At 39.6% G+C, this 25851-nt stretch overlaps 1 protein-coding gene and 2 non-coding genes across 3 annotated transcripts; all 3 read left to right on the top strand.

Moving 5' to 3' along the window:
• The first annotated feature begins 407 nt into the window (after positions 1-407).
• LOC148579729 (small nucleolar RNA R71) lies at positions 408-515 on the top strand. Its single transcript, XR_015896423.1, has one exon. It is a non-coding gene; the product is annotated as a small nucleolar RNA R71 (small nucleolar RNA).
• Positions 516-7318: 6803 nt separating this feature from the next.
• On the top strand, positions 7319-7426 carry LOC148579728 (small nucleolar RNA R71). The gene has a single exon (XR_015899616.1). It is a non-coding gene; the product is annotated as a small nucleolar RNA R71 (small nucleolar RNA).
• Positions 7427-23892: 16466 nt separating this feature from the next.
• LOC148579727 (uncharacterized) lies at positions 23893-24910 on the top strand. The gene is made up of 2 exons (XM_088491008.1): positions 23893-24322; positions 24414-24910. The coding sequence occupies exons 1-2, from the start codon at positions 23893-23895 to the stop codon at positions 24908-24910; spliced, it is 927 nt and encodes a 308-aa protein (XP_088347134.1).
• Positions 24911-25851: the final 941 nt, after the last annotated feature.

The following is a 25851-nucleotide window of genomic DNA, read 5'->3' as shown; positions in this document are numbered from 1 at the left end:
GTGTTTCCATAGGGTTCACCCATGTAATTCACCTCTGCTATTGCAGGGTTCTTAGGATCATAAGCTTCTTCTTCAGAAGATGCCTCTTTAGTACTGTTGGATGATTCCTTCAATCCATTCAGACTCTGAGAGATCATATTGACTTGCTGAGTCAATATTTTATTCTTAGCCAATATGGCATTCAGAGTATCAATTTCAAGAACTCTCTTCCCCGTAGGCGTCCCATTATTCACAGGATTCCTTTCAGAAGTGTACATGAACTGGTTATTTGCAACCATGTCAATGAGTTCTTGAGCTTCTGTAGGCATTTTCTTTAGGTGAATGGATCCACCTGCAGAATGGTCCAGTGACATCTTTGATAGCTCAGACAGACCATCATAGAATATATCCAGGATGGTCCATTCTGAAAGCATGTCAGAAGGACACTTTTTGGTCAGTTCCTTGTATCTCTCCCAAGCTTCATAGAGGGATTCACCTTCTTTCTGTTTGAAGGTTTAAACAACCACTCTAAGCTTACTAAGCTTTTGAGGAGGAAAGAACTTGACTAAGAAAGCCGTGACCAGCTTATCCCAAGATTTTAGGCTATCCTTAGGTTGAGAGTCCAACCATATTCTAGCTCTGTCTCTTACAGCAAATGGGAAAAGCATAAGCCTGTAGACCTCGGGATCAACCCCATTGGTCTTAACAGTATCACAGATCTGCAAGAATTCAGTTAAAACTGAAAAGGATCTTCAGATGGAAGTCCATGAAACTTGCAGTTCTATTGCATCAGAGAAACGAATTGAGGTTTAAGCTCAAACTTGTTTGCTCCAATGGCAGGAATTGAGATGCTTCTTCCATGTAAATTGGAATTTGGTGCAGTAAAGTCACTAAGCATCTTCCTTGCATTGTTATTATTTTCGGCCATGTTTCCTTCTTTTTCAAAAATTTCTGTCAGATTTTCTCTAGAGAATTGTGCTTTAGCTTCCCTTAGCTTCCTCTTCAGAGTCCTTTCAGGTTCAGGATCAGACTCAACAAGAATGTTCTTATCCTTGTTCCTGCTCATATGAAAAAGAAGAAAATAGAAAAGAAAATATGGAATCATCTATGTCACAGTATAGAGATTCCTTATGCAAGTATAAGAAGAGAAGAATGTAAGACGGAGAGGAGGTAAAATTCAAACACGGAGAGGAAGATGGGATTCGAATTTTGGGTGGAAGAGAAGTGTTAGTAAATAAATAAAATAATTAGAAAGAGATGAGGGGAAGAGAATTTTGAAAATTAAATAAATTAAAATAAAATTATTTTTGTTTTTAATTTAAAATCAAAGTTAGAATTCGAAAATTAAAAAGAAAAATGAAATTGAATTAAATTAAAGTTTAAAACATTTAGTTAATTAAAAGGGATTTTGAAAAAGAGGGAAGGGATTTTCGAAAATTAGAAAGAGAGAGTTAGTTAGGTAGTTTTGAAAAAGATATGATTTAAATAGTAAACTTTTAAAATCAAACAAAAAGTCAAGTAGTTAATTGGAAAAGATTTGAAAATCAATTTTTGAAAAGATAAGAAGTTAGAAAAGAAGTTAGAAAAGATTTTGAAATTAATTTTGAAAAAGATGTGATTGAAATTTATTTTGAAAAAGATTTGATTTTGAAAACTAAAGTTGATTACTTGACTAACAAGAAACAAAAAGATATGATTTTAAAATTTAAAGATTGAACCTTTCTTGATAGGCAAGTAACAAACTTAAAAATTTTGAATCAATCACATTAATTGTTAGCATTAATTTTGAAAATATGAATTAGAAATAAGAAAAAAGATTTTGAAAATCAATCATAAAGTTTTCGAAAATATGAAAGAAAAAAGATTTGATTTTTGAAAAAGATTTGAAAAAGATAGAATTTTTAAATTGAAAATTTGGTTTGACTCATAAAAAACAACTAAATTTTAAAAAGTTTTGAAAAAGTCAACTCAAATTTTCGAAAATTTATGAGAAAATAAAGGAAAGATATTTTTTTATTTTTGAATTTTAACAAGGAAAGAGAAAAACATCAAAAAGACTCAATGCATGAAAATTTTGGATCGAAACAAAGGAAACATGCAAGAACACCTTGAATGCAAAGATGAACACCAAGAACACTTTGAAGATCATGATGAACATCAAGTATGTATTTTTGAAAAATTTTCAATAAAAGAAAACATGCAAGACACCAAACTTAGAAATTTTTTTAATATTTAGACACTAAGAATTCAAGAATGCATATGAAAAACAAGAAAAGACACAAAACAAGAAATTTTAAAGATCAAACAAGAAGACTTATCAAGAACAACTTGAAGATCATGAAGAACATCATGCATGAATTTTCGAAAATTTTTTTTTAGGAAAAGTTAAAAAAAATATGCAATTGACACCAAACTTAAAATTTGACTCTAGACTCAAACAAGAAACATAAAATATTTTTGGTTTTATGATTTTGTTAAAAACTTTTTTTTTTTTGAATTTTTCGAAAATTATTTGGAAAAAGAAAATAAGAAACTCAAAATTTTTAATAAAGATTCCAGGAATCATGCAATGTTAGTCTAAAGCTTCAGTCTAAAGAGATTAGACAGGGCAGAACAAGCTTCAGCAGGACATTACATACAACAGCCAAATTGATGGGAATCAACTGACTCCTGTGATGATAAAAGCATCATCTGAAACTCTAGAATTCATTCTTAAAAATTCTGAAGAACATAGAATAATTTTTTTTTTTTTTGAAAATTTTTCAAAAATAAAAATAATCAAAACATAAAGCTTAAAATTAAAATAAAATTACCTAATCTGAGCAACAAGATGAACTGTCAGTTGTCCAAACTCGAACAATCCCCGGCAACGGCACCAAAAACTTGGTGCACGAAATCGTGATTGTTCATTCCTTGGTAACGGCACTAAAAACTTAATACGCACGTTCATAATTTTAGTTCTCTTCACAATTTCGATACAACTAACCTGCAAGTGCACTGGGTCGTCCAAGTAATAAACCTTACGTGAGTAAGGGTCGATCCCACGGAGATTGTCAGCTTGAAGCAAGCTATGGTCACCTTGTAAATCTCAGTCAGGCGGATTCAAAAGGTTATAGAGTTTTAATAATTAAAAGATAAATAAAACATAAAGTAGGATAGAGATACTTATGTAATTCATTGGTGAGAATTTCAGATAAGCATATAGAGATGCTTTCGTTCCTCTGAACCTCTGCTTTCCTGCTGTCTTCATCCAATCATTCCTACTCCCTTCCACGGCAAGCTTTATGTAGGGCATCACCGTTGTCAATGGCTACATCCCATCCTCTCTGTGAAAACGGTCGAATGCGCTGTCACTGCATGGCTAATCATCTGTCGGTTCTCGATCATACTGGAATAGGATTTACTATCCTTTTGCGATTGTCACTACGCCCAGCACTCGCGAGTTTGAAGCTCGTCACAGCCATCCCTTCCCAGATCCTACCCGGAATACCACAGACAAGGTTTAGACTTTCCGGATCTCGAGAATGGCCATCCATGGGTTCTAACTTATACCACGAAGACTCTAATTTCTCGGACTCGGTCCTCTGTATTAGATATCCAAGAGATACTCATTCTAGCTTGTTTGCATGTAGAACGGAAGTGTTTGTCAGGCACGCGTTCATAGGTGAGAATGATGATGAGCGTCACATAATCATCACATTCATCATGTTCTTGGGTGCGAATGGATATCTTAGAATAGGAATAAGCTTGAATTGAATAGAGAAACAATAGTACTTTGCATTAATTCATGAGGAACAGCAGAGCTCCACACCTTAATCTATGGTGTGTAAAAACTCTACCGTTGAAAATACATAAGTGATGAGGGTCCAGGCATGGCCAAATGGTCAGCCCCCAAAACGTGATCAAAGGATCAAAAGACAATCCAAAGATGTAAATACAATAGTAAAAAGTCCTATTTATACTAAACTGGTTACTAGGGTTTACAAAAATGAGTAAATAATGCAGAAATCTACTTTTGGGGCCCACTTGGTGTGTGCTTGGGCTGAGCATTGACCTTTACACGTGTAGAGGCTTCTCTTGGAGTTGAACGCCAATTTGTAACCTGTTTCTGGCGTTTAACTCCACTTTGCAACCTGTTTCTCGCGTTTAACTCTAGAATACAGCATGGAACTGGCGTTCAACGCCAGTTTGCATCGTTTAAACTCGGGCAAAGTATAGACTATTATATATTGCTGGAAAGCCCTGGATGTCTACTTTCTAACGCAATTATGAAAGCGCCATTTGGAGTTCTGTAGCTCCAGAAAATCCATTTTGAGCGCAGGGAGGTCAGAATCCAACAGCATATGCAGTCCTTCTTCAACCTCTGAATCTGATTTTTGCTCAGGTCCCTCAATTTCAGCCAGAAAATACCTGAAATCACAGAAAAACACACAAACTCATAGTAAAGTCCAAAAATATGAATTTTAATTAAAAATTAATAAAAATATACTAAAAACTAACTAAATCATCCTAAAAACTATGTAAAAACAATGCCAAAAAGCGTATAAATTATTCGCTCATCACAAAGCGAATGGAATTAAGTAACAATACAACCTCTTGGTGGTTCCTTCTAGTTGCTCTCAGCTAATGGTGTGTATTACTTCCAAGAGATTGATTGAATTCCTGCAAGTTATTGGAAGTTGCTTGTCTCCCAAGCACTTGAGAGATTGTTAGCATGCATGTATATTTGTAGGATTTTGAACTGAGATTGGTGTGTGAACACCAAACTTAGTTTCTTGCGTTATACAGCAAATTAAGTCTTATGCGGAAAACATCAAGTACTTTTATTTAAGGATGTAAATTTTGAACCATAAAACAACTATGAACTAGATAGCAGACGAAAAACTAGAAAACAAACAACTTTTATGTAATTTCTCTGATTGTTTGGAGCTGATAACTAGTTATGCTAAGAGTGCAATATGTTCTTAATGAAATCATGGTGGAACACCAAACTTAGATTTACACATTCACTCTTAAGTTTCTTTGGTGTGCAACACCAAACTTAGCTCTTTGCAATGCAGAGAATCTACTTTTTTATTGAACTTAACTAGGGAAAGATAATTACCTTTGGTTGGGTTGCCTCCCAACAAGCGCTCTTTTATCATCATTAGCTTGACGTTCGGTCTTTGTCAGGGTGGATTGTAGTGTCTTAGGTCTTCTCCCCTTATAGTGAAGCAGTCTCCACTTGATTCCTTGATGATCTCTACATGCTCTAGGGAGAGGACCTTTCTTATGGTAAACACTTGAGGTAATTGAGATGGAATGATTGGAAGATGGGTGCGGTTGGTGGATGGTGGGCTGATATCACCTTGTCTCCAAGGGAAAAACCCTCTGTAGGAATCTTCTTATTTCTTCATCCCCTTGGCAATTTCTTCATAACTCTTTCCTCTTCTTTTAGTGGTTCTCCAGTGATTATTGTGTCATGGGATTCCTCATTAATTGCTCTTCCCAACTCTTGTTGCTTTAGTGCTTTATTGAGTTCTTCTGGTTGCTGTATCTCTTGAAATTCTTGCTTATTCAACAAGGACTGTTTTAAGGGTTCAGCTGCTGATCCACTGTTGCTTTCCTTTGTGCACATGTTGCTGTGATCATCCTTCGGCTCTTTAGGTTCTAGTTCAGACTCAGATGTAGGTTTGAAAACATGGAAGGTGAGATATTAATCATGTATTCTCAGGATTAACTCGCCTTGTTCCACATCTAGCAGGGCTCTAGCAATGGCTAGAAATGGTCTCCCCAGGATAATGGGATGGAGGTAACTTTCCTCTATGTCCAGAACAACAAAGTCAGTGGGAAGGAAGTAGTTTTCCACTTTCACTAATACATTTTCGACTACTCCTTCTGCTTGCTTCTGAGTTTTATCTGCTAATTGGATGATTACATCCGTGGGTCTTAGCTCATTGATATGCAACTGCTTCATAACTGATAGAGGCATCACATTTATGCTAGCTCCTAAATCACAAAACCCTCTGTCAATTTTTGTTTCTTCTATGGCACAGGGAATATGAAAGCTCCCTGGATCTTTTTCTTCAGGAGTACATCCTTTTTTATGAGGGCACTACATTCTTTGTTCATTGTTACTGTTTGTCCCCCTTTTAAGGTTCCTTTCTTCGTCAGCAGCTCTTTCATGCACTTGATGTGTATGGGCATCTGTTGGAGAATTTTGATGAAGGGGATGTTGACATTGAGAGATGCAAACATATCTAGGAATCTTGAGTATGACCTTTCTTTCTCGCCCCCTCTGAGCCTCTGAGGAAATGGTGCCTTTGGCACATAAGGTTTTGGAATTTCCTCCCTTGTTGATTCTTTCCTTTGTATAGATCCAGTTCCTTGTTTTTTTTTTTTCAAGTTGCTCTGGGAACTTCCTTGGTTGTGCTCTGTTGGCTTGTTGGTATCTTCTTCCAGGATTTCTTCATTTGCAAGGGTAACTATCTTACACTCTTCCCATCTCACCTTCTTCATTTTCCCTCTTGGATTTTTCTCAGTGTCACTTGAAAAACTATCAGTGGACTTCAGAGTTTGCTGTGAAAGATGTCCTACCTGAGATTCGAGATTCTTAAGAACCTCCCCCCGACTTTTTATACTACCTCTCACATCTTCCCTTAATTTTTTCATGTCTTCAGACTCCTTGCAAAGGTTTGCAAGCACAGCTTCCATTTTTGCCATTCTGTCCTCATCATGTGGTGATGGTTAGCTGAAATTAGGGTGTTGGGAGTGGTTATTATGGCTTTGATATGGTGGCAGTGAATAAGTGTTTGTGTGGTCTGATATGGTCTTTGGTTTGATTTTTGGTTAGTGGAGTTGTTATACTAGGTTGGATTGTGTGGTCTATGATCTTGGCCTTGGTTTTGTTGGTTTTCCCACCCCAAGTTTGGCTGGTTTCTCCAACCAGAGTTATAGGTTTTAGAGTATGGATCATTAGCTTGCCTAGATGAATTTTGAAGGTAATTAGCTTCCTCCCAGTTAACTCTTTCTTTTGTGTCTAGCACATCTTGAGGTGATGGTTGAGTATGGATACCTGCAGCCTGATTCTTCTCCATTTGCTTGATCAATTCAGCCAGTTGCTTGGTGATCATCTTATTCTGGGCCAAGATTACATCCATATGGTTTAATTCCAAGACTCCCCTATTGTTGCTTCTGTCTGAGGCATAAAAATACTCATTGTCAGCCACTGTCTCTACAACATCAATGGCTTCTTCAATGGTCTTCTTCTTGTTTAGGGAACCTCCAGATGAGTGGTCGTAGCTTTCTTTGATTCATGATTCAGTCCTTCGTAAAAGATATGAATTTGTACCCACTCATTAAACATATCAGGGGGGCATTTCCTTGTCAAATCCTTGAATCTCTCCCAGGCTTCATAAAGAGTCTCACCATCCTGCTGTCTGAATATCTGCACTTCAGTTCTTAGCCTGTTTACCTTTCGTAGAGGGTAGAACCTTGTTAAGAATCTGTTCATTGCATCTTCCCAGGTGGTCATGCTTTCCTTAGGAAAGGATTCCAGCCATTTTGATGCTTTGTCCCTCAAAGAAAATGGAAACAGTAGCAATCTATAGGTGTCAGGATGAACACCATTAGATTTAACTGTGTCATATCCTTTGGAATTTAGTGAGATGCTTTTGGGTACTTCCTCCAAAAGAGCAGTTATTTTGTACAAGAGTTATGAGCTGAGGCTTCAATTCGAAATTATTAGCCTGGATAGTTGGCTTTTGAATGCTGCTACCACAGTTTCCTGGGTTTGGGTTAATGTAGGAACCCAGAACTCTCCTCTCTTGTCCAACAGGGTTGGCTCCACCTCTTTTGGCATGATTGTTCACCTCCCCTTCATGAGGGTTTTTCATATCATCATCCATGGTCATATCCAAGTCTTCCTCCTCTTCTTCTGCACCAACAACCCTCTTTCCTCTTGCTTCCCTCCTTAATCTTAAGAAGGTTCTTTCTGGTTCACTATCAAATGAGGTTGAAACCTCTCTTCTACCTGTCATACAAGTAGTACAACAAGCAGTAACCAGCAAGTGAAGAATTTCACAATTAATGAAAAAGTGTGGTTAGAGCAATTGATGTAATTAATCAAACAGTTAGTGAGTTAGTGAGTTAGTTTGCTGGAAAGTAAAGAAGTAAGAAAAATCAAAGAGACATAACTAAAAATTGAAGAGAACAAAATGAACGACTGGAAGTAAAATTTAATAAATCAAACAAAAAGAAAAGTGCTCAATCTAGTTATCCTCCAATTTAGTAATTGTCAATACAAAACCAATCCCCAGCAACGACGCCATAAACTTGATTCACCCAGAAACTGTCTCTCAACAAATTTCCTACCGGCAAGTGAACCGGATTGTCGTCAAGTAAAAACTCACTATAGAGTGAGGTCGAATCCCACAGGGATTGGTTAGTTGATCAATGTTAATTGAAAAATTTTTCTAGTTGAGCTAAATCGAAATTGAAATTGGGATTGCAGTAAGTAAAATTTGGCAGGAAACTTAAATTGCAAGAATTAAATGACAGAAGTTAAATTGCATGAAATTAAATGACAGAATCTTAAGTTGTAAGAAATTAAATGGGAATGGAGATTTAGCATGAAATTAAAGAAGTGGAATATAAAAGAATGGATAGATCAAAGATGGGGAAGCTCATTGGGGTCAAGAGATGTGATAATTCTCCGGATCAAATTCGTTTTAATCTCTTTCTCAATCAATGCATTCATTGATCTCCTTGGTAATCTTAAGTGATTAGATCCCAATTCCTTGGCAATCTAATCTCTCTAAGCATGAATAATTTCCGAATTCCTTGATTTAAGTGCTCATGGGAAGAGATGAAGTTTGGTCACTGATTATACCACACAAATTCATAGATCAAAGTGTTGGTAGGATTACATGTCACTATATCCATCCACACCCCAATCTAATCCAATGTGAGAAAGTAATTCTAGCATGATCTCCTCATTCCTCTTCCATGGTTCCGAGGAGATCCAATTATAAATAGCTTCTTTCCCAAGATAACTATCCAATTGGATGAAGAACGAAAGCTTTCTAGTCAAATCAAGAGAAAAGAAAGAAGAAGAAGAATGAAAACTAGTATTGATCCATTGAATTTACACAGAGCTCCCTAACCCAATGAAAGGGGTTTAGTTGTTCATAGCTCTCAGAATGGAAATTGGAATTGAAAGATACATTCCTGGAAATTAAAATTGAACAGAAAAGTGAAAAGTGCAGTCAGTGTAAAAAAATGCAAAAAGGTCCCTTCTAACTTAAATTCTAAACTATTTATACACTTTCTTCCATTGATCTTCAATCTCTGAATTGGGCTTTTGGCCTTGATGGAATTGGGTTGAAATGGCTCCAATTGGTTTCCCTTATTGTTGAGAAGAGATCTATTTGAATTACAGAGTCCTAGTGCTCAAGTTGGAGTTGATGTTTGATCCCAACATTGACTCAAATGCTTTTCAAAAAAACAGATAAATTTTGCTGTCATTGGCGTTTGACTCAACGTTGGAGGGCCAACGTTCTGCTATACCACGCGTACGCGTGCACCATGCGTGCGCGTGAAGGCTGAGATTTTGCTTTCTCACGCATGTGCATACACCACGCTTACGCGTGAATTGCCCTTTTTCCTATCGACGCGTACGCATCACTGACGCGTATGGGTGGATTCAAGTTTTTCAATTCCAAATTTTGGGCTTGGCATCACGGACGTTGGAGGCAGCGTTTGAGGCAACGTTGGACCTCCAACGTTCGTTTTGTGACGCGTACGCATGACCCACGCATACGCGTGGATGTTCAATTTTGCAATTCCAGGGGTGCGCGTGACTCACGCTTGCGCGTGGATATAGAAATTTTGCCGTACGCGTCGCTCAAAAAACTTTCAGCTCCAGAATTGAAAATTTTCTCATAACGTTGGTGGTAACGTTGAATGCCCAACGTTCCCTCAAAGGTGAGCACCAGCAAATCATGCAGAGGGTTGCTCTGCCTCTCTTCCAGCGTTTGAGACAATGTTGGTGGTCCAACTTATGCATGAATTCCTATCCCAATTGCTTACTTATAACTCAAGAAAGTGCATAAAACCTGTTAAAAACCAAGAAAAAGGCTAGTGAAACTAGCCCAAGATGCCCTGGCATCACTCATACTCCAATTCTACAAAAAACTTGCCTAAAGCCCGTACTGACTTAAGCGTCGGAGTCTCTTGCAAGTACCACCACCCACTGGTGATCAAGGATTGAACAGCTCCTCCGCTACAACAAGTTAGACACGGCAGCTATAACCGGACTAGAAGGTCTCACCCGAGAGCGACCACTCTGTTTCAGGTAACCCACGAAACATTGGCGCCATTGCCGGGGAACCTAGAAGTCATTCCAAACATCATGGCAGATAGCACTCCTAACAACGAACATGCTTCCGGATTGGAAAACCGAACACAGAACACAGAAATCTTAGATACCATCCGTGACCAGCAAGACCGCCTTAAACAACTTGAATAAGGAGCCAAACGACAACGAGAAGTTGAGCAGGATCTACGAAGAGAAACAAGACGGCGTAAGGAGCTGGAGGAAAAACTCCAAAAGCCCGAAGCCGACCTCAAAGCTAAGACTGCACGATTTGAACGTGAAACTAGTCCCCACAGAGAACAAGACCCGTTCACAAAGGAAATCATGAGAGCTAAAGTTCCAAAAGATTTCAAGGCTACCGACATGACCCTATACGATGGAACTACTAATCTGAGGCACCACCTCAGCAACTTTAGGAGCCGGATGTATCTCATGGATGTCTCGGATGCAACCCGCTGCAAAGCTTTCCTAACTACCCTCACCAAAACAGCTATAAAGTGGTTCGATAGCCTACCACCAAGATCGATCACAAGCTTCGACGACCTCGCCAGAAAATTCCTAGCCAGGTTCTCTATACAAAAGGATAAAGCCAAGCACGCTGGTGCACGAAATTGTAATTCACACTTTTCACAATTCGTACCACTAACCAGCAAGTGCACTGGGTCGTCGAAGTAATACCTTACGTGAGTAAGGGTCGATCCCACAGAGATTGTTGGCTTGAAGCAAGCTATGGTTATCTTGTAACTCTTAGTCAGGATATCAATTATAATTATCAGTTGACTTGCAAATGAACAAGAGAGCATGGATTAAATAATACTTGTTATGCAGTAATGGAGAATATGTTGGAGTTTTGGAGATGCTTTGTCTTTTGAATCTCTGCTTTCCCCCTGTCTTCTTCTTCACGCATGCAAGGTTCCTCCTATGGCAAGCTGTGTGTTGGTGGATTATCGTTGTCAATGGCTACCATCCGTCCTCTCAGTGAAAATGGTCCAGGTGCGCTGTCACCGCACGACTAATCATCTGTCGGTTCTCACTCATGCTGGAATAGGATCCATTGATCCTTTTGCGTCTGTCACTATGCCCAACCCTTTTGAGTATGAAGCTCGTCACAGTCATCCAATCCCTGAATCCTACTCGGAATACCACAGACAGGGTTTAGACTTTTCAGATTCTCAAGAATGCTGCCAATGGATTCTAGCTTATACCTCGAAGACTCTGATTAAGGAATGCAAGAGATACTCATTCAATCTAATGTAGAACGGAGGTGGTTGTCAGGCACGCGTTCATAGGTTGAGAATGGTGATGAGTGTCACGGATCATCACATTCATCAAATTGAAGTGCGAATAAATATCCTAGATTGAAACAAACATGTTTGAATGGAAAATAGAACTAATTGCATTAATTCATCGAGACACAGCAGAGTTCCTCACCCCCAACAATGGAGTTTAGAGACTAATGCCGTCAAAGAGTACAAAGTTCAGATCTAAAATATCATGAGATACAAAATAAATCTCTAAAAGTTGTTTAAATACTAAACTAGTAACCTAGGTTTTCAGAAAATGAGTAAACTAAGATAGATGGTGCAGAAATCCACTTCTGGGGCCCACTTGGTGTGTGCTGGGGCTGAGACTTAAGCTTTACACATGCCTAGGCTGTTTCTGGAGTTAAACGCCAGGTTGTAACCTGTTTTGGGCGTTTAACTCCAACTTGTAACCTGTTTCTGGCGTTTAACGCCAGAATAAGGCAGAGAACTAGCGTTGAACGCCAGTTTGCGTCGTCTAACTTCGGGCAAAGTATAGACTATTATATATTGCTGGAAAGCCCTGGATATCTACTTTCCAACGCAATTGAGAGTGCACAATTTAGACTCCTTTTTCAACAGCATCTGGAGTCCTTTTTCAGCCTCTGAATCAGATTTTGCTCAGGTCCCTCAATTTCAGCTAGAAATTACCTGAAATCACAGAGAAATACACAAACTCATAGTAAAGTCCAGAAATGTGATTTTTATTTAAAAATTAATAAAAATATACTAAAAATTAATCAAATCATACTAAAAATTATGTAAAAACACTGCCAAAAAGCGTATAAATTATCCGCTCATCACAACACCAAACTTAAATTGTTGCTTGTCCCCAAGCAACTGAAAATCAAATAGGATAAAAAGAAGAGAGTATACTATAAATTCCAAAATATCAATGAAACTTAGCTCCAATCAGATGTGCGGGACTAGTAGTTTTTTGCCTCTTGAATAGTTTTGCAATCTCACTTTATCCATTGAGGTTCAGAATGATTGGCATCTATAGGACCTCAGAATTCAGATAGTGTTATTGATTCTCCTAGTTCAGTATGTCTATTCTTGAACACAGCTACTTTATGAGTCTTGGCCGTGGCCCTAAGCACTTTGTTTTCCAGTATTACCACCGGATACATACATGCCACAGACACATAACTGGGTGAACCTTTTCAGATTGTGACTCAGCTTTGCTAAAGTCCCCAATTAGAGGTGTCCAGGGTTCTTAAGCACACTCTTTTCTCCTTTTTTTTTCTTTGGACATTGACTTTAACCGCTTAGTCTCAAGTATTCACTTGACATCTTCACGCCACAAGCACATGGTTAGGGACAGCTTGGTTTAGCCGCTTAGGCCGGATTTTATTCCTTTAGGCCCTCCTATCCACTGATGCTCAAAGCCTTGGATCCTTTTTATTACCCTTGCCTTTTGTTTTTAAGGGCTATTTGCTTTTTCAGCTTGCTTTTTCTCTTTTTTTTTTGCCATTTTCTTTTTTTTTTTGTGCAAGCTTTTGTATTCACTGCTTTTTCTTGCTTCAAAAATCATTTTTATGATTTTTCAGATTATCAAATAATATATCCTTTTTCATCATTCTTTCAAGAGCCAACAATTTTTAACATTCATAAACAACAAATTCAAAAGACATATGCACTGTTCAAGCATTCATTCAGAAAACAAAAGGTATTGTCACCACATCTAAATAATTAAACTAGTTTCAAGGATGAATTCGAAACCATGTACTTCTTGTTCTTTTGTAATTAAAACATTTTTTTATTTAAGAAAGGTGATGGATTCATAGGATGTTCATAACTTTAAGGCATAGACTCTAATCTTTATTTATTATTTATTGGAAATAATATAAATTAAGCATAAAAGCAGACACTTAGCAATAAAAGAAAAGAAACTAAAGACATAAAGACAAATGACTCTAATTTTAATACTCATAGACTCTTAAAATAGATAAAAGGTTATCACAGAGTTAGGACTCAACAACCTTTGCTTTGGGAGGTAGATGCCTCTTTAGTCTGTGGAGTGCTTGGCCCTTCAAGAGATAGCTTCTGGTGCTTCAGTTCTTTCAGTTCACGCCCTTGCTCTTCTTGTTCGCTAAGCAGTTTGCAGAGCATGCTGTTTTGATTTTGCTGTTCTTCCTTCAGTTGATCCATAGCTTCTTGCAGCTTGGTGATAGATGCTTCTAGGCGCCCCCAGTATTCAAATTGAGGAATTTTTGGGAGGAACTTCTGTACTCTCGTCTTGATGGGATCGTCCTGCACTTGTCCTTCCATTGACTTTTTGGTGATTGGTTGCTCAACTGAAATATACTCATCTACTCCCATCTTTACTCCATCATCTTTACATAACAGTGAGATCAAGCTTGGATAAGCCAATTTGGCATCTTTGGAGTTCTTGTTTGCAATTTTGTAAAGCTCACAAGAAATCAGCTGATGAACTGCCACTTCTTTTTCCAGCATAATGCAATGGATCATCACTGCTCTTTTGATGGTGACCTCAGAGCGGTTGCTAGTGGGCAGTATAGAGCGCCCAATAAAGTCCAGCCAGCCTCTGGCGACTGGTTGAGATCCCCTTTTTTGAGTTGGTTTGGGACACCCTTTGTGTTGGTTGTCCATTTGGCTCCAGGGAGGCATATGTCCTCTTGGATTTTGTCCAAGATCTGATTTGGTCTCGTCATTCTCCTATTAAAGGAGTCTGGGTCATCTTGCAGTTGAGGCAGCTTGAAGATCTCTCTTATTTTGTCAGGGTGGGTGTGAACAATCTTCCCTCTAACCAGAGTTCGATAGTCATAGAATACGGTTCCAGCTATTTTCTGCCTGTTTGTTTGCCACAGATTAGAGTATAATTCCTTAACCATGTTTCTTCCCACCTTTGTTTCAGGATTAGCTAGGACTTCCCAGCTCCTGTTTCGAATTTGCTCTTGGATCTCCGGATATTCGTCTTCTTTCAGATCGAATTTAACTTTCGGGATCACTGACCTTAGACCCATTATTTTGTAGTAATGGTCTGAATGTTCTTTGGTTAAGAACTTCCCTTGATTCTAAAGTGGTTTTGGAATATTCTCTTTCTTGTCTCTTGAGTTGGTTTGTTTTCCCTTAGGAGCCATGATCTTGGTGGGTATTGGCTTAGTGATCACGGATAAACACACCAAACTTAGAAGTTTGCTTGTCCTCAAGAAAAAGAAAAGAAAGGAGAGGGATAGAGGGAGAGCCAAGTTCGAATTGTGGAAGAGAGGGGGAGGCCGAACGAGGATTTAAAGGGAAGGGGGGTGGGTTTTTGAAAATCTTTTAAAAAGATATGATAGAAAATGTAATTTGGAAAAGATAAGTAAGATAGGAAAAGATGTAATTTAAAATTGAAAAGATATGAAAGATATTTGAAAAAGATAGATTTGTTCTAAAAATATTGTGAAGATTTGAAAAAGATATTGATGAGTTTGAAAAAATTTTGAAAACGATAGATTTGTTTTGAAAAAGGATTTGAGAAGAGGTTGAAGAAGAATTGAGAAAGATTTAATTTTAGGATTAAGATATTTGAAAAAAAAATTTTTGAAAAAAAAAAAGGTTGAAAAAATGAAAGTATGGGAACATGTTTATGCAAGAAAAATGGATGGACATATGAAATTTTGAAAAACAATCCAAGTTGGGAACAAAAACTTCCTCCCCTCCACAATCCTGGTGTTAAACACCCAACTGCTGCATGTTTTGGGCGTTTAACGCCCCTCTGTAGCTTCTTTTGGGAGTTTAACGCCCAGCTGTTGCTTCTGGCTGGCGTTAAACACCAGAATTCCTTTGTCACTGGGCGTTTTTCCTGAACGCCTAGGACGCTGCAAGTATGGCGTTAAACACCGAGAATTATACCCATTCTGGCGTTTAACACCCAGAAAGGTATCATTACTGGCGTTAAACGCCTAGTAGATGCTTCTTTTGGGCGTTTAACGCCCAATTCTACCTCTTACTGGCGTTTTCTTGCCAGTGAGCTCCTTTTTCCTGTTTTGTGCTCTGAATCCTTCTGTAACCTTGTGAACTTATGCAATTGATTCTTTACCTTGAAGATTATTACTATTGAACTTATATAATTTAAAAATAAATAAAATGAAGAATAGAATAAAATAAAATAAGAGAAAAAGTTTTGCTAATGGCTGGGTTGCCTCCCAGCAAGCGCTTCTTTATTGTCTTTAGCTGGACCTTGCTGAGCTTTTAATCTAGCTTCAGCCTTGAGCACTCTTGCTCAACATTGCCTTCAAGATAATGCTTGATTCGCTGTCTATTAACAATGAACTTCTTATTAGAATCAATGTCTTGAAGCTCCACATAGCCATATGGTGACACACTTGTAATCACATATGGTCCCCTCCACCGGGATTTCAGTTTCTCGGAGAATAGCTGGAGCCTAGAGTTAAACAGCAGAACCTTCTGTCCTGGTTCAAAGACTCTAGTGACAGCTTTCTGTCATGCCACCTTTTTGCTTTCTCTTTGTAAAGCATGGCATTTTCAAAAGCAGTGAGTTTGAATTCCTCTAGCTCATTTAGCTGGAGCAATCTTTTTTCTCTAGCTAATCTGGCATCAAAGTTTAGGAATCTGGTTGTCCAGTAGGCCTTATATTCCAGTTCCACGGGCAGATAACAGGCCTTACCATACACAAGTTGGTATGGAGAGGTCCCTATAGGAGTCTTGAATGTTGTTCTGTAAGCCCATAGAGCATCATCCAAGCTTCTTGCCCAATCCTGTCTACGGGTACTTACAATCCGTTACAGGATTCTTTTTAGTTCTCTATTAGAGACTTCAGCTTACCCGTTTGTCTGTGGATGATAAGGAGTTGCCACCTTGTGACTAATTCCATACCGGACCATAGCAGAGTAAAACTGTTTGTTGCAGAAGTGGGTGCCCCATCACTAATTAGTGCTCTAGGGACACCAAACCTGCTGAAGATATGTTTCTGGAGGAACTTCAGCACTGTCTTAGTATCATTAGTGGGTGTGGCAATGGCCTCGACCCATTTGGATACATAGTCGACTGCCACCAGAATATAAGTGTTTGAGTATGATGGTGGGAAAGGCTCCATGAAGTCAATACCCCATACATCAAACAACTCAATCTCCAAGATTCCTTGTTGAGGCATGGCGTAACCATGAGGCAGATTACTAGCTCTCTGGCAGCTGTCACAGTTACGTACAAACTCTCGGGAATCTCTATAGAGGGTAGGCCAGTAGAAGCCACATTGGAGGACCTTGGTGGCTGTTCGCTCACCTCCGAAATGGCCTCCATATTGTGACCCATGGCAATGCCATAAGATCTTCTGTGCTTCTTCTCTAGGCACACACCTTCGGATTATTCCGTCTGCACATCTCTTAAAGAAATAGGGTTCATCCCACAAGTAGTACTTTGCATCAGTAATTAATTTTTCTTTTGTTACCTGCTGTACTCCTTGGGTATGAACCTTGCTGCTTTATAGTTTGCAATGTCTGCAAACCATGGTGTTTCCTGAATGGTGAAAAAATGCTCATCCAGAAAGTTTTTAGAGATCTCAATAGAGGGAAAGGATGCCCCTTCTACTGGTTCTATCCGGGACAGATGATTAGCCACTTGCTTTTCTGTCCCTTTTCTATCTCTTATTTCTATATCAAACTCTTGCAGAAGCAACACCCATCTTATTAGTCTGGGTTTTGAATCCTGCTTTGTTAGTAGATATTTAAGAGCAGCATGGTCAGTGTACACAATCACTTTTGATCCTACTAAGAATGATATAAACTTGTCAATGGCATAAACCACTGTAAGCAATTCTTTTTCTGTGGTTGTGTAATTTTTCTGGGCATCATTTAAAACACGGCTAGCATAATAAATGACATACAGAAGCTTGTCATGCCTCTGCCCCAATACTGCACCAATGGCATGGTCACTGGCATCACACATTAGTTCGAATGGCAATGTCCAGTCTGGTGCAGAAATAACCGGTGTTGTGACCAGCTTAGCTTTCAGAGTTTCAAACGCCTGCAGACACTCTGTGTCAAACACAAATGGCATGTCAGCAGCTAGCAGATTGCTCAGAGAATTTACGGTTTTTGAAAAATCCTTTATAAACCTCCTAGAGAATCCTGCATGCCCCAGAAAGCTTCTGATTGCCTTAACATTGGCAGGTGGTGGTAATTTTTCAATTACCTCTACCTTAGCTTGATCTACCTCTATTCTCTTGTTCGAAATCTTGTGCCCAAGGACAATCCTTTCAGTCACCAAAAAGTGACATTTTTCCCAGTTTTAAACCAAGTTAGTCTCTTGGCATCTTTTCAGAACTAGTGTCAGGTGATCAAGACAGGAGCTGAATGAGTCTCTATATACTGAGAAGTCATCCATGAAGACTTCCAGAAAATTTTCCACCATGACAAAGAAAATAGAGAGCATGCATCTCTGAAAAGTTGCAGGTGCATTACACAGCCCAAATGGCATCCTTCTATAGGCAAATACTCCAGATGGACATGTGAATGCTATTTTCGCTTGATCTTGGGGATCTACTGCAATTTGGTTGAAGCCTGAATAGTCATCCAAAAAGCAGTAATAATCATGACTTACTAGTCTTTCTAGCATCTGGTCTATGAATGGTAAAGGAAGATGATCCTTTCTGGTGGCTGTATTGAGCCTTCTATAGTCAATACACATGCGCCACCCTGTAACTGTTCTTGTTGGAACCAGTTCATTTTTTTCATTATGAACCACTGTCATGCCTCCTTTTTTGGGGACAACTTGGACAGGGCTCACCCAGGGGCTATCAGAAATAGGATAAATAATCCCAGCTTCCAGTAACTTGGTGACCTCTTTCTGCACCACTTCCTTCATGGCTAGATTTAGCCACCTCTGTGGTTGAACCACTGGCATAGCAGCGTCCTCCAATAGGATCTTGTGCATACATCTTGCTGGGCTGATGCCCTTAAGATCACTTATGGACCACCTAAGAGCTATTTTGTGTGTCCTTACCACTTGAAGTAGTGCTTCCTCTTCCAGGGGATTTAAAGCAGAGCTTATGATCACCGGAAAAGTGTCACCTTCTCCCAGAAATGCATATTTCAGGGATGGTGGTAATGGTTTGAGCTCGGGTTTAGGAGGATTTTCCTCTTCCTGAGGAAGTTTCAGAGGCTCTTTCAATTCCTCTGAATCCTCTAGAACAGGCTGAACATCTTTAAAGATGTCTTCCAGCTCTAATTCGAGACACTCAGCCATGTTAATCTCCTATACTAAAGAGTCATTAAGATCAACTTTCATGCAGTCTTTTGGTGTGGCTGGATGCTGCATGGTTTTGACAGCATTTAACTTAAACTCATCCTCATTGACTCTCAGGGTTACTTCCCCCTTTTGGATCTGTAACAGCCCAGACCACCCGCTACCATGATATTGTCCGCTTTGGCACATAAGGCCTCACGGTTTTGCCTTTGACGATAGGGATGCTAGCCGAAGCCCCCCACACTCACTCGTCAAAACGCATCATACTAGGGAGAGGTATCCACACCCTTATAAGGCATGCTTCGTTCCCCTCCCCAACCGATGTGGGCCTTACAATCCACCCCCCTAAGGGAGTCCAGTGCCCTCGCTGGCACATCGATCCGGGTTCTTGCTCTGATACCATCTGTAACAGCCCAGACCACCCGCTAGCATGATATTGTCCGCTTTGGCACACAAGGCCTCACGGTTTTGCCTTTGACGATAGGGATGCTAGCCGAAGCCCCTCACACTCACTCGTCAAAACGCGTCATGCTAGGGAGAGGTATCCACACCCTTATAAGGCATGCTTCATTCCCCTCCCCAACCGATGTGGGCCTTACAATCCACCCCCCTAAGGGAGTCCAGCGCCCTCGCTGGCACATCAATCCGGGTTCTGGCTTTGATACCATCTGTAACAGCCCAGACCACCCGCTAGCATGATATTGTCCGCTTTGGCACACAAGGCCTCACGGTTTTGCCTTTGACGATAGGGATGCTAGCCGAAGCCCCCCACACTCACTCGTCAAAATGCATCATGATAGGGAGAGGTATCCACACCATTATAAGGCGTGCTATTGTAAGGCCCACATCGGTTGGGGAGGGGAACGAAGCATGCCTTATAAGGGTGTGGATACCTCTCCCTAGCATGACGCGTTTTGACGAGTGAGTGTGGGGGGCTTCGGCTAGCATCCCTATCGTCAAAGGCAAAACCGTGAGGCCTTGTGTGCCAAAGCGGACAATATCATATTAGCGGGTGGTCTGGGCTGTTACAGATGGTATCAGAGCCAGAACCCGGATCGATGTGCCAGCGAGGGCGCTGGACTCCCTTAGGGGGTGGATTGTAAGGCCCACATCGGTTGGGGAGGGGAACGAAGCATGCCTTATAAGGGTGTGGATACCTCTCCCTAGCATGACGCGTTTTGACGAGTGAGTTCCTAGAATGAAAGTAGCACTCTTGTGCTCCTCCATTTCCAGCACCACAAAGTCAGTGGGAAAGGCGAATGGCCCAACCCTGACAATCATGTCTTCAATCACGCCTGATGGGTATTTAATGGAGCCATCAGCAAGTTGGAGACATATCCGGGTTGGTTTGACTTCTTCAGTTAAACCAAGCTTTCTGATAGTGGATGCAGGTATTAGGTTGATGCTTGCCCCAAGATCACATAAAGCTGTCTTGGTGCAATTACCCTCTAATATGCATGGTATCATAAAGCTCCCAGGATTTTTAAGCTTTTCTAGGAAGCTTTTCAGAATGACTGCACTGGATTCTTCAGTGAGGAGAACTCTTTCAGTTTCTCTCCAATCCTTCTTATGACTCAAGATCTTTTTCATGAACTTGGCATAAGAGGGTATTTGCTTAAGTGCCTCTGCAAATGGAATCTTTATTTCAAGAGTCCTGAGATAGTCTGTAAAGCGGGCAAATTGCTTATCCTGCTCCTCTTTGCGGACATTTTGAGGATAAGGCATCTTGGATTTGTATTCCTCAACCTTAGTTGCTGCGGGTTTACTTCCTACAGAGGTGGTTGGAGAAGCCCTTTTAGAGGGGTTGCTATCAGCACTTGTGTGTGTCTGATCCCTCACTAGCGTTTGAATGCCAGGGTTAGAAGCTTGATTGGCATTGGACGCCAACTTCTTACCTGTTTCTGGCGTTTGAATGCCAGAACTGAGCTTCCATTCGGCGTTTGACGCCAGCTCCTTGCCTGTTTCTGGCATTTGAACGCCAGAACTGCGCGTGGGTTGGACGTTTAACGCCAGCTTTGCATTCTTTTCTGGCGTTTGAACGCCAGAGTTATTCCTCTCTAGGCTCTTACTGTCTTCAGAGGGATTTTGGATAATATTCTGCTCATCCTCTGTCAGTTATTCTTTCCTTGGCTTTCTGCTGCTCTGAAGTGAGGTATTTAATGTTTTTCCACTTCTTAATTGAACTGCCTGGCACTCTTCTGTTATCTGCTTTGATAACTGCTGTTTTGTCTGATTCAATTGTGCCTCCATATTTTTATTAGCATTTTTAGTGTCTTGTAGCATCTCCTTGAATTCTGCTAACTGTTTTGTTAGAAGGCACAATTGTTGATTGAGTTCAGCAACTTATTTTGGAGGACCAAGTTCAGTAGACACTGCTTTGGCTTCTTCTTTTATGGAGGACCCACTACTTATGTACAGATGCTGATTTCTGGCAACTATATCAATAAGCTCTTGAGCCTCTTCAATAGTTTTTCTCATGTGTATAGATCCACCAGCTGAGTGGTCTAGGGACATCTGAGCTCCTTCTGTAAGCCCATAGTAGAAGATGTCTAATTGCACCCACTCTGAAAACATTTTAGAGGGGCATTTCCTTAGCATCCCTCTATACCTCTCCCAGGCATTATAAAGGGATTCATCATCCTCTTGTTTAAAGCCTTGGATGTCCAGCCTTAGCTGTGTCATCCTTTTTGGAGGGAAATATTGATTCAGGAATTTATCTGATAACTGTTTCCATGTCCTTATGCTTGCTGTGGGTTGGTTATTTAACCACCTTTTAGCTTGATCTTTTACAGCAAACGGAAACAGTAACAATCTATATACATCCTGATCTACCTCCTTGTCACATACTGTGTCAGCAATTTGCAAGAATTGTGCCAGAAACTCAGTAGGTTCTTCCTGTGAAAGACCGAAATACTGGCAGTTTTGTTGCACCATGACAATGAGCTGAGAATTTAGCTCAAAACTGTCTGCTTTGATGGGAGGTATACAGATGCTACTCCCATATGCAGCAGTAGTGGGATTAGCATATGATCCCAGAGTCCTTCTGGACTGTTCATTTCCACTTAGATCCATGATGGATAAAATAGAATTGATAAATTACAAAGAAAATATATTTTTGTTTTTATTTTATTAAAGTAGAACAAACCAAATTATTAAGATAAATAAAAATAATAAGATAAAATAAAATAAAATAATTAGAAATTAGAATGTAAATTCCGAAAACCAAGAGAAAAATAAATTTGAAAATGAAAATAATTGCTTAATTAAGAAGATTTGAAAAACTTTGGATACGATTTTCTGAAAAAGATTTTGAATTTTGAATTTTTTAAACTAAGATAAGATAAAATAGAAAGTTTTTAAAATAAAAATCTTAATTTTTAAAGGGAAATTTCGAAAATTAACTGAAATAAAGAGAAAATATATTTTTGAATTTAGTGAAGAGAGAGAAAAACACACAAAAGACACAAGACTTAAAATTTTTGGATCTAATGCTCCTTGTTTTTTCAAAAATTTTGGAGGGAGAACACCAAGGAACACCAAACTTAAAGATTTTAAGATCAAAACACAAAGAAGCCTCAAGAACACTTTGAAGACTCACAAGAACATAAAAAGAACACCAAACTTAAAACTTTTAGAAAATTAAAAATAAGTTTTCGAAAATAAAAAAAATAACAAGAGCACACCAAACCTAAAAGTTTGACACGAGATTTAATTAAAGAAAAATTATTTTTGGAAAAGTTTTAAAAGGAAGATTCCCAATTACCAAGAACATAAACACAATGCTCTAGCCAATTGAGTTATAAATTTAAAGTGTTTTAAAAAAATATTTAATGTATAAATTTTTTTTGAATACTGATGATTTGAAAACGCACAAGAAAAATAAGAAAAGACACAGAATAGGAAAAACTAAAGATCAAACAAGAAAAATAGGAAGAACAACTTGAAGATCAGGAAAGAACCATGAACACAAATTTCAAAAATTTAAAGGAAAATAAAAAAAACATGCAATTGACACCAAACTTAAAATATGAAACTAAACTCAAACCGAAAAACTCAATTATTAGTTTATAAAAAATTTTCCAAAAAATAAAAAAGAGAAAATAGGATTTAAAAAAAATTTCAACCAAAAACAATAATAGAAGACTCTAAACCAAAAAGAAAAATTTTTCCTAATCTAAGCAACAAAATAAACCGTCAGTTGTCCAAACTCGAACAATCCCCGGCATCGGAGCCAAGAACTTGGTGCACGAAATTGTAATTCACACTTTTCATAATTCGTACCACTAACCAGCAAGTGCACTGGGCCGTCCAAGTAATACCTTACGTGAGTAAGGGTCGATCCCACAGAGATTGTTAGCTTGAAGCAAGCTATGGTTATCTTGTAACTCTTAGTCAGGATATCAATTATAATTATCAGTTGACTTGCAAATGAACAAGTGAGTATGGATTAAATAATGCTTGTTATGCAGTAATGGAGAATATGTTGGAGTTTTAGAGATGCTTTGTCTTCTGAATCTCTGCTTCCCCCTGTCTTCTTCTTCACGCACGCAAGGTTCCTCCTAGGAAAATCCATTTCGAGTGCAGGGAGGTCAGAATCCAACAGCATCTGCAGTCCTTTTTCAGCCTCTGAATCAGATTTTGCTCAGGTCCCTCAATTTCAGCCAGAAATTACCTGAAATCACAAAGAAACACACAAACTCATAGTAAAGTCCAGAAATGTGATTTTTATTTAAAAATTAATAAAAATATACTAAAAACTAATCAAATCATACTAAAAATTATGTAAAAACACTGCCAAAAAGCGTATAAATTATCCGCTCATCACACGCCCCAAGCCTGTTCGGGATCAAGCAAGGAGATTGAGAAAGCCTCTGAAGCTACATGGAAAAATTCAACAAAGAATGTCTTGACATACAAAATCTTCCCACAGAAGTAGCCATCATGGGACTCATCAACGGCCTACGAGAGGGACCCTTCAACCACTTCATATCTAAAAAATACCCCACGTCCCTGAACGAAGTACAAGAACGGGCCAAGAAATACATCAGCATGGAGGAAAACTTCCGATTAGGAGAAACCTCCAAAGCAGGGTTTTCCTACACATCTAGGGACAAAGAAAAAGATTCAAGGAAAAAGGAGGACCAACCCATAGAAAAGCCCAGGAAAAATCATAACTATAGCCCTCTTCGGGTATCTTTAGTGGACGTCTTCCAGGAAATATACAACACAGAGAAGATCCCACCACCCCGCCCAATTAAGCACAAAAGGGTTAGAAGTCGAACCGAGTACTGCGAAAACCACACAATCTACGAGTACCCCACTAATGAATGCTACGACTTGAAGAATGTCCTAGAAAAATTGGCTTGGGAAGGAAGACTAGATCGATTCTTAGCCAACAGAACGGAAGAGCCAAAAAAGAGAAGGAGGGTTGAAGAGGGTGCACGAGCTGAACGTCCCCCTTACACCCCCGGAAAGGCACGTTCATGTGATCAACGGAGGATTCGCGGGAGGAGAAATCTCCAAATTGTCACAAAAAAGGCATCTCAAAGAAATATATGATGTTGGAGAAGGGGACAGGTCACCCGACCTCCCCACTACTTCTTTCACCAAAGAAGACGCCACGAGCATCATCCCTGGGTATGATGACCCCGTGGTGATTACCATCATTCTGGCCAATGCCAACCTTCACCGAACACTAGTTGACCAGGGAAGCTCCGCAGACATCCTATTCAAATCCACCTTCGACAAACTCAGACTACAAGAAAAGGAGCTCAGAGCATATCCTAACATCCTATTCGGGCTAGGAGACGCTCCGATTCAACCCCTCGGATACATCCCACTACACACGACCTTTGGAAAAGGATCCCGGTCCAGAACACCGCACATAGACTACATCGTGGTTAACATGAGCTCTGCATACAACGCCCTCATAGGCCGGACAACCTTAAATCAGCTCGCCGCAGTAGTCTTCACTCCCCACCTATGCATGAAGTTTCCAACCCCAAAGGGATGGCCACCATCAAAGGAGACCAAAAATTTGCGCGGCACTACTACAACGAAAGCCTGAACCTTTAGGGCAATCCCATAGGTAAAGAAGCCAACGTCATAGAATTCGGAGGAGCCCGGGCTCACAAAGAACTTCGTCTTCAACCAGAAGGCGAGACCGAAGAGGTCCAAATCGGAGACACCCCAAATAAAACAATAAACATAGGTGCAAACATGAAAGAAGACCTAAAGGATCTGCTAATAAAGTTCCTAAGGGATAATTTTGACCTGTTCGCATGGAAGGCCGCGGACATACCTGGCATAGATCCCAGCTTAATGTACCATAAACTGGCAGTGTACCCCGGATCTCGACCAGTGCAACAAAAACACAGAAAGCTCAGCCCGGAGAGATCACAAGTCATGGAGGAACAGGTGTTGGCCTTGCTATAGGCCGGGTTCATAAGGGAGTTCAAATACCCACTATGACTGGCCATCGTTGTACTAGTCAAAAAGCCAAACGGAAAGTGGCAGATGTGTGTAGACCACACCGATCTCAATAAAGCCTGTCCAAAAGATCCCTATCCCCTCCCGAATATCGACACCCTGGTCGACGCCTCACCGGGATACAAGTACCTCTCCTTCATGGACGCCTACTCAGCGTACAACCAGATCCCTATGCATCAACCTGACCAAGAGAATACCTCATTCCTAACCCCCGAAAGCAAAGTTTGGTGCATTTGGTTAGAAATTCTGGCAATCAATGGAAGTCCAAGCATTAGTGGAAGTTCAAGAATAAGTTCAAGCACAAGCCTCCTTGATTAGAGCTCACTAAAATGTCCAACATAAGGACAATAAACGAAAGTGCTAGATGGGAGATACCCTACTTTGGTAAACTCTTTCCACTTTCTCTTTTGTATATAGGTAATGAATAAATTGAATTTCCATTGATTAGGTAGTTAGTTTTTCTTGGTAGTTTAGTATGTTCAATAAGGTTTGACATTGTTTTAGTACCTTTTTGGGTGG

Source organism: Arachis ipaensis, chromosome B10, assembly GCF_059453495.1.
Source record: "Arachis ipaensis isolate K30076 ecotype BB chromosome B10, ASM5945349v1, whole genome shotgun sequence".
NCBI lineage: Eukaryota > Viridiplantae > Streptophyta > Magnoliopsida > Fabales > Fabaceae > Arachis > Arachis ipaensis.
The sequence above is the reverse complement of the archived record's forward strand: the minus strand, read 5'-3'. Positions and strand labels throughout refer to the sequence as shown.

Coding starts and splice junctions, on each gene's coding strand:
- LOC148579727 (XM_088491008.1), top strand. CDS start 23,893: ATGGAGGAAAACTTCCGATTAGGAGAAACCTCCAAAGCAGGGTTTTCC. Junction 24,323..24,413: donor TTACACCCCCGGAAAGGCAC/GTTCATGTGATC, acceptor ATGTTGGAGAAG/GGGACAGGTCACCCGACCTC.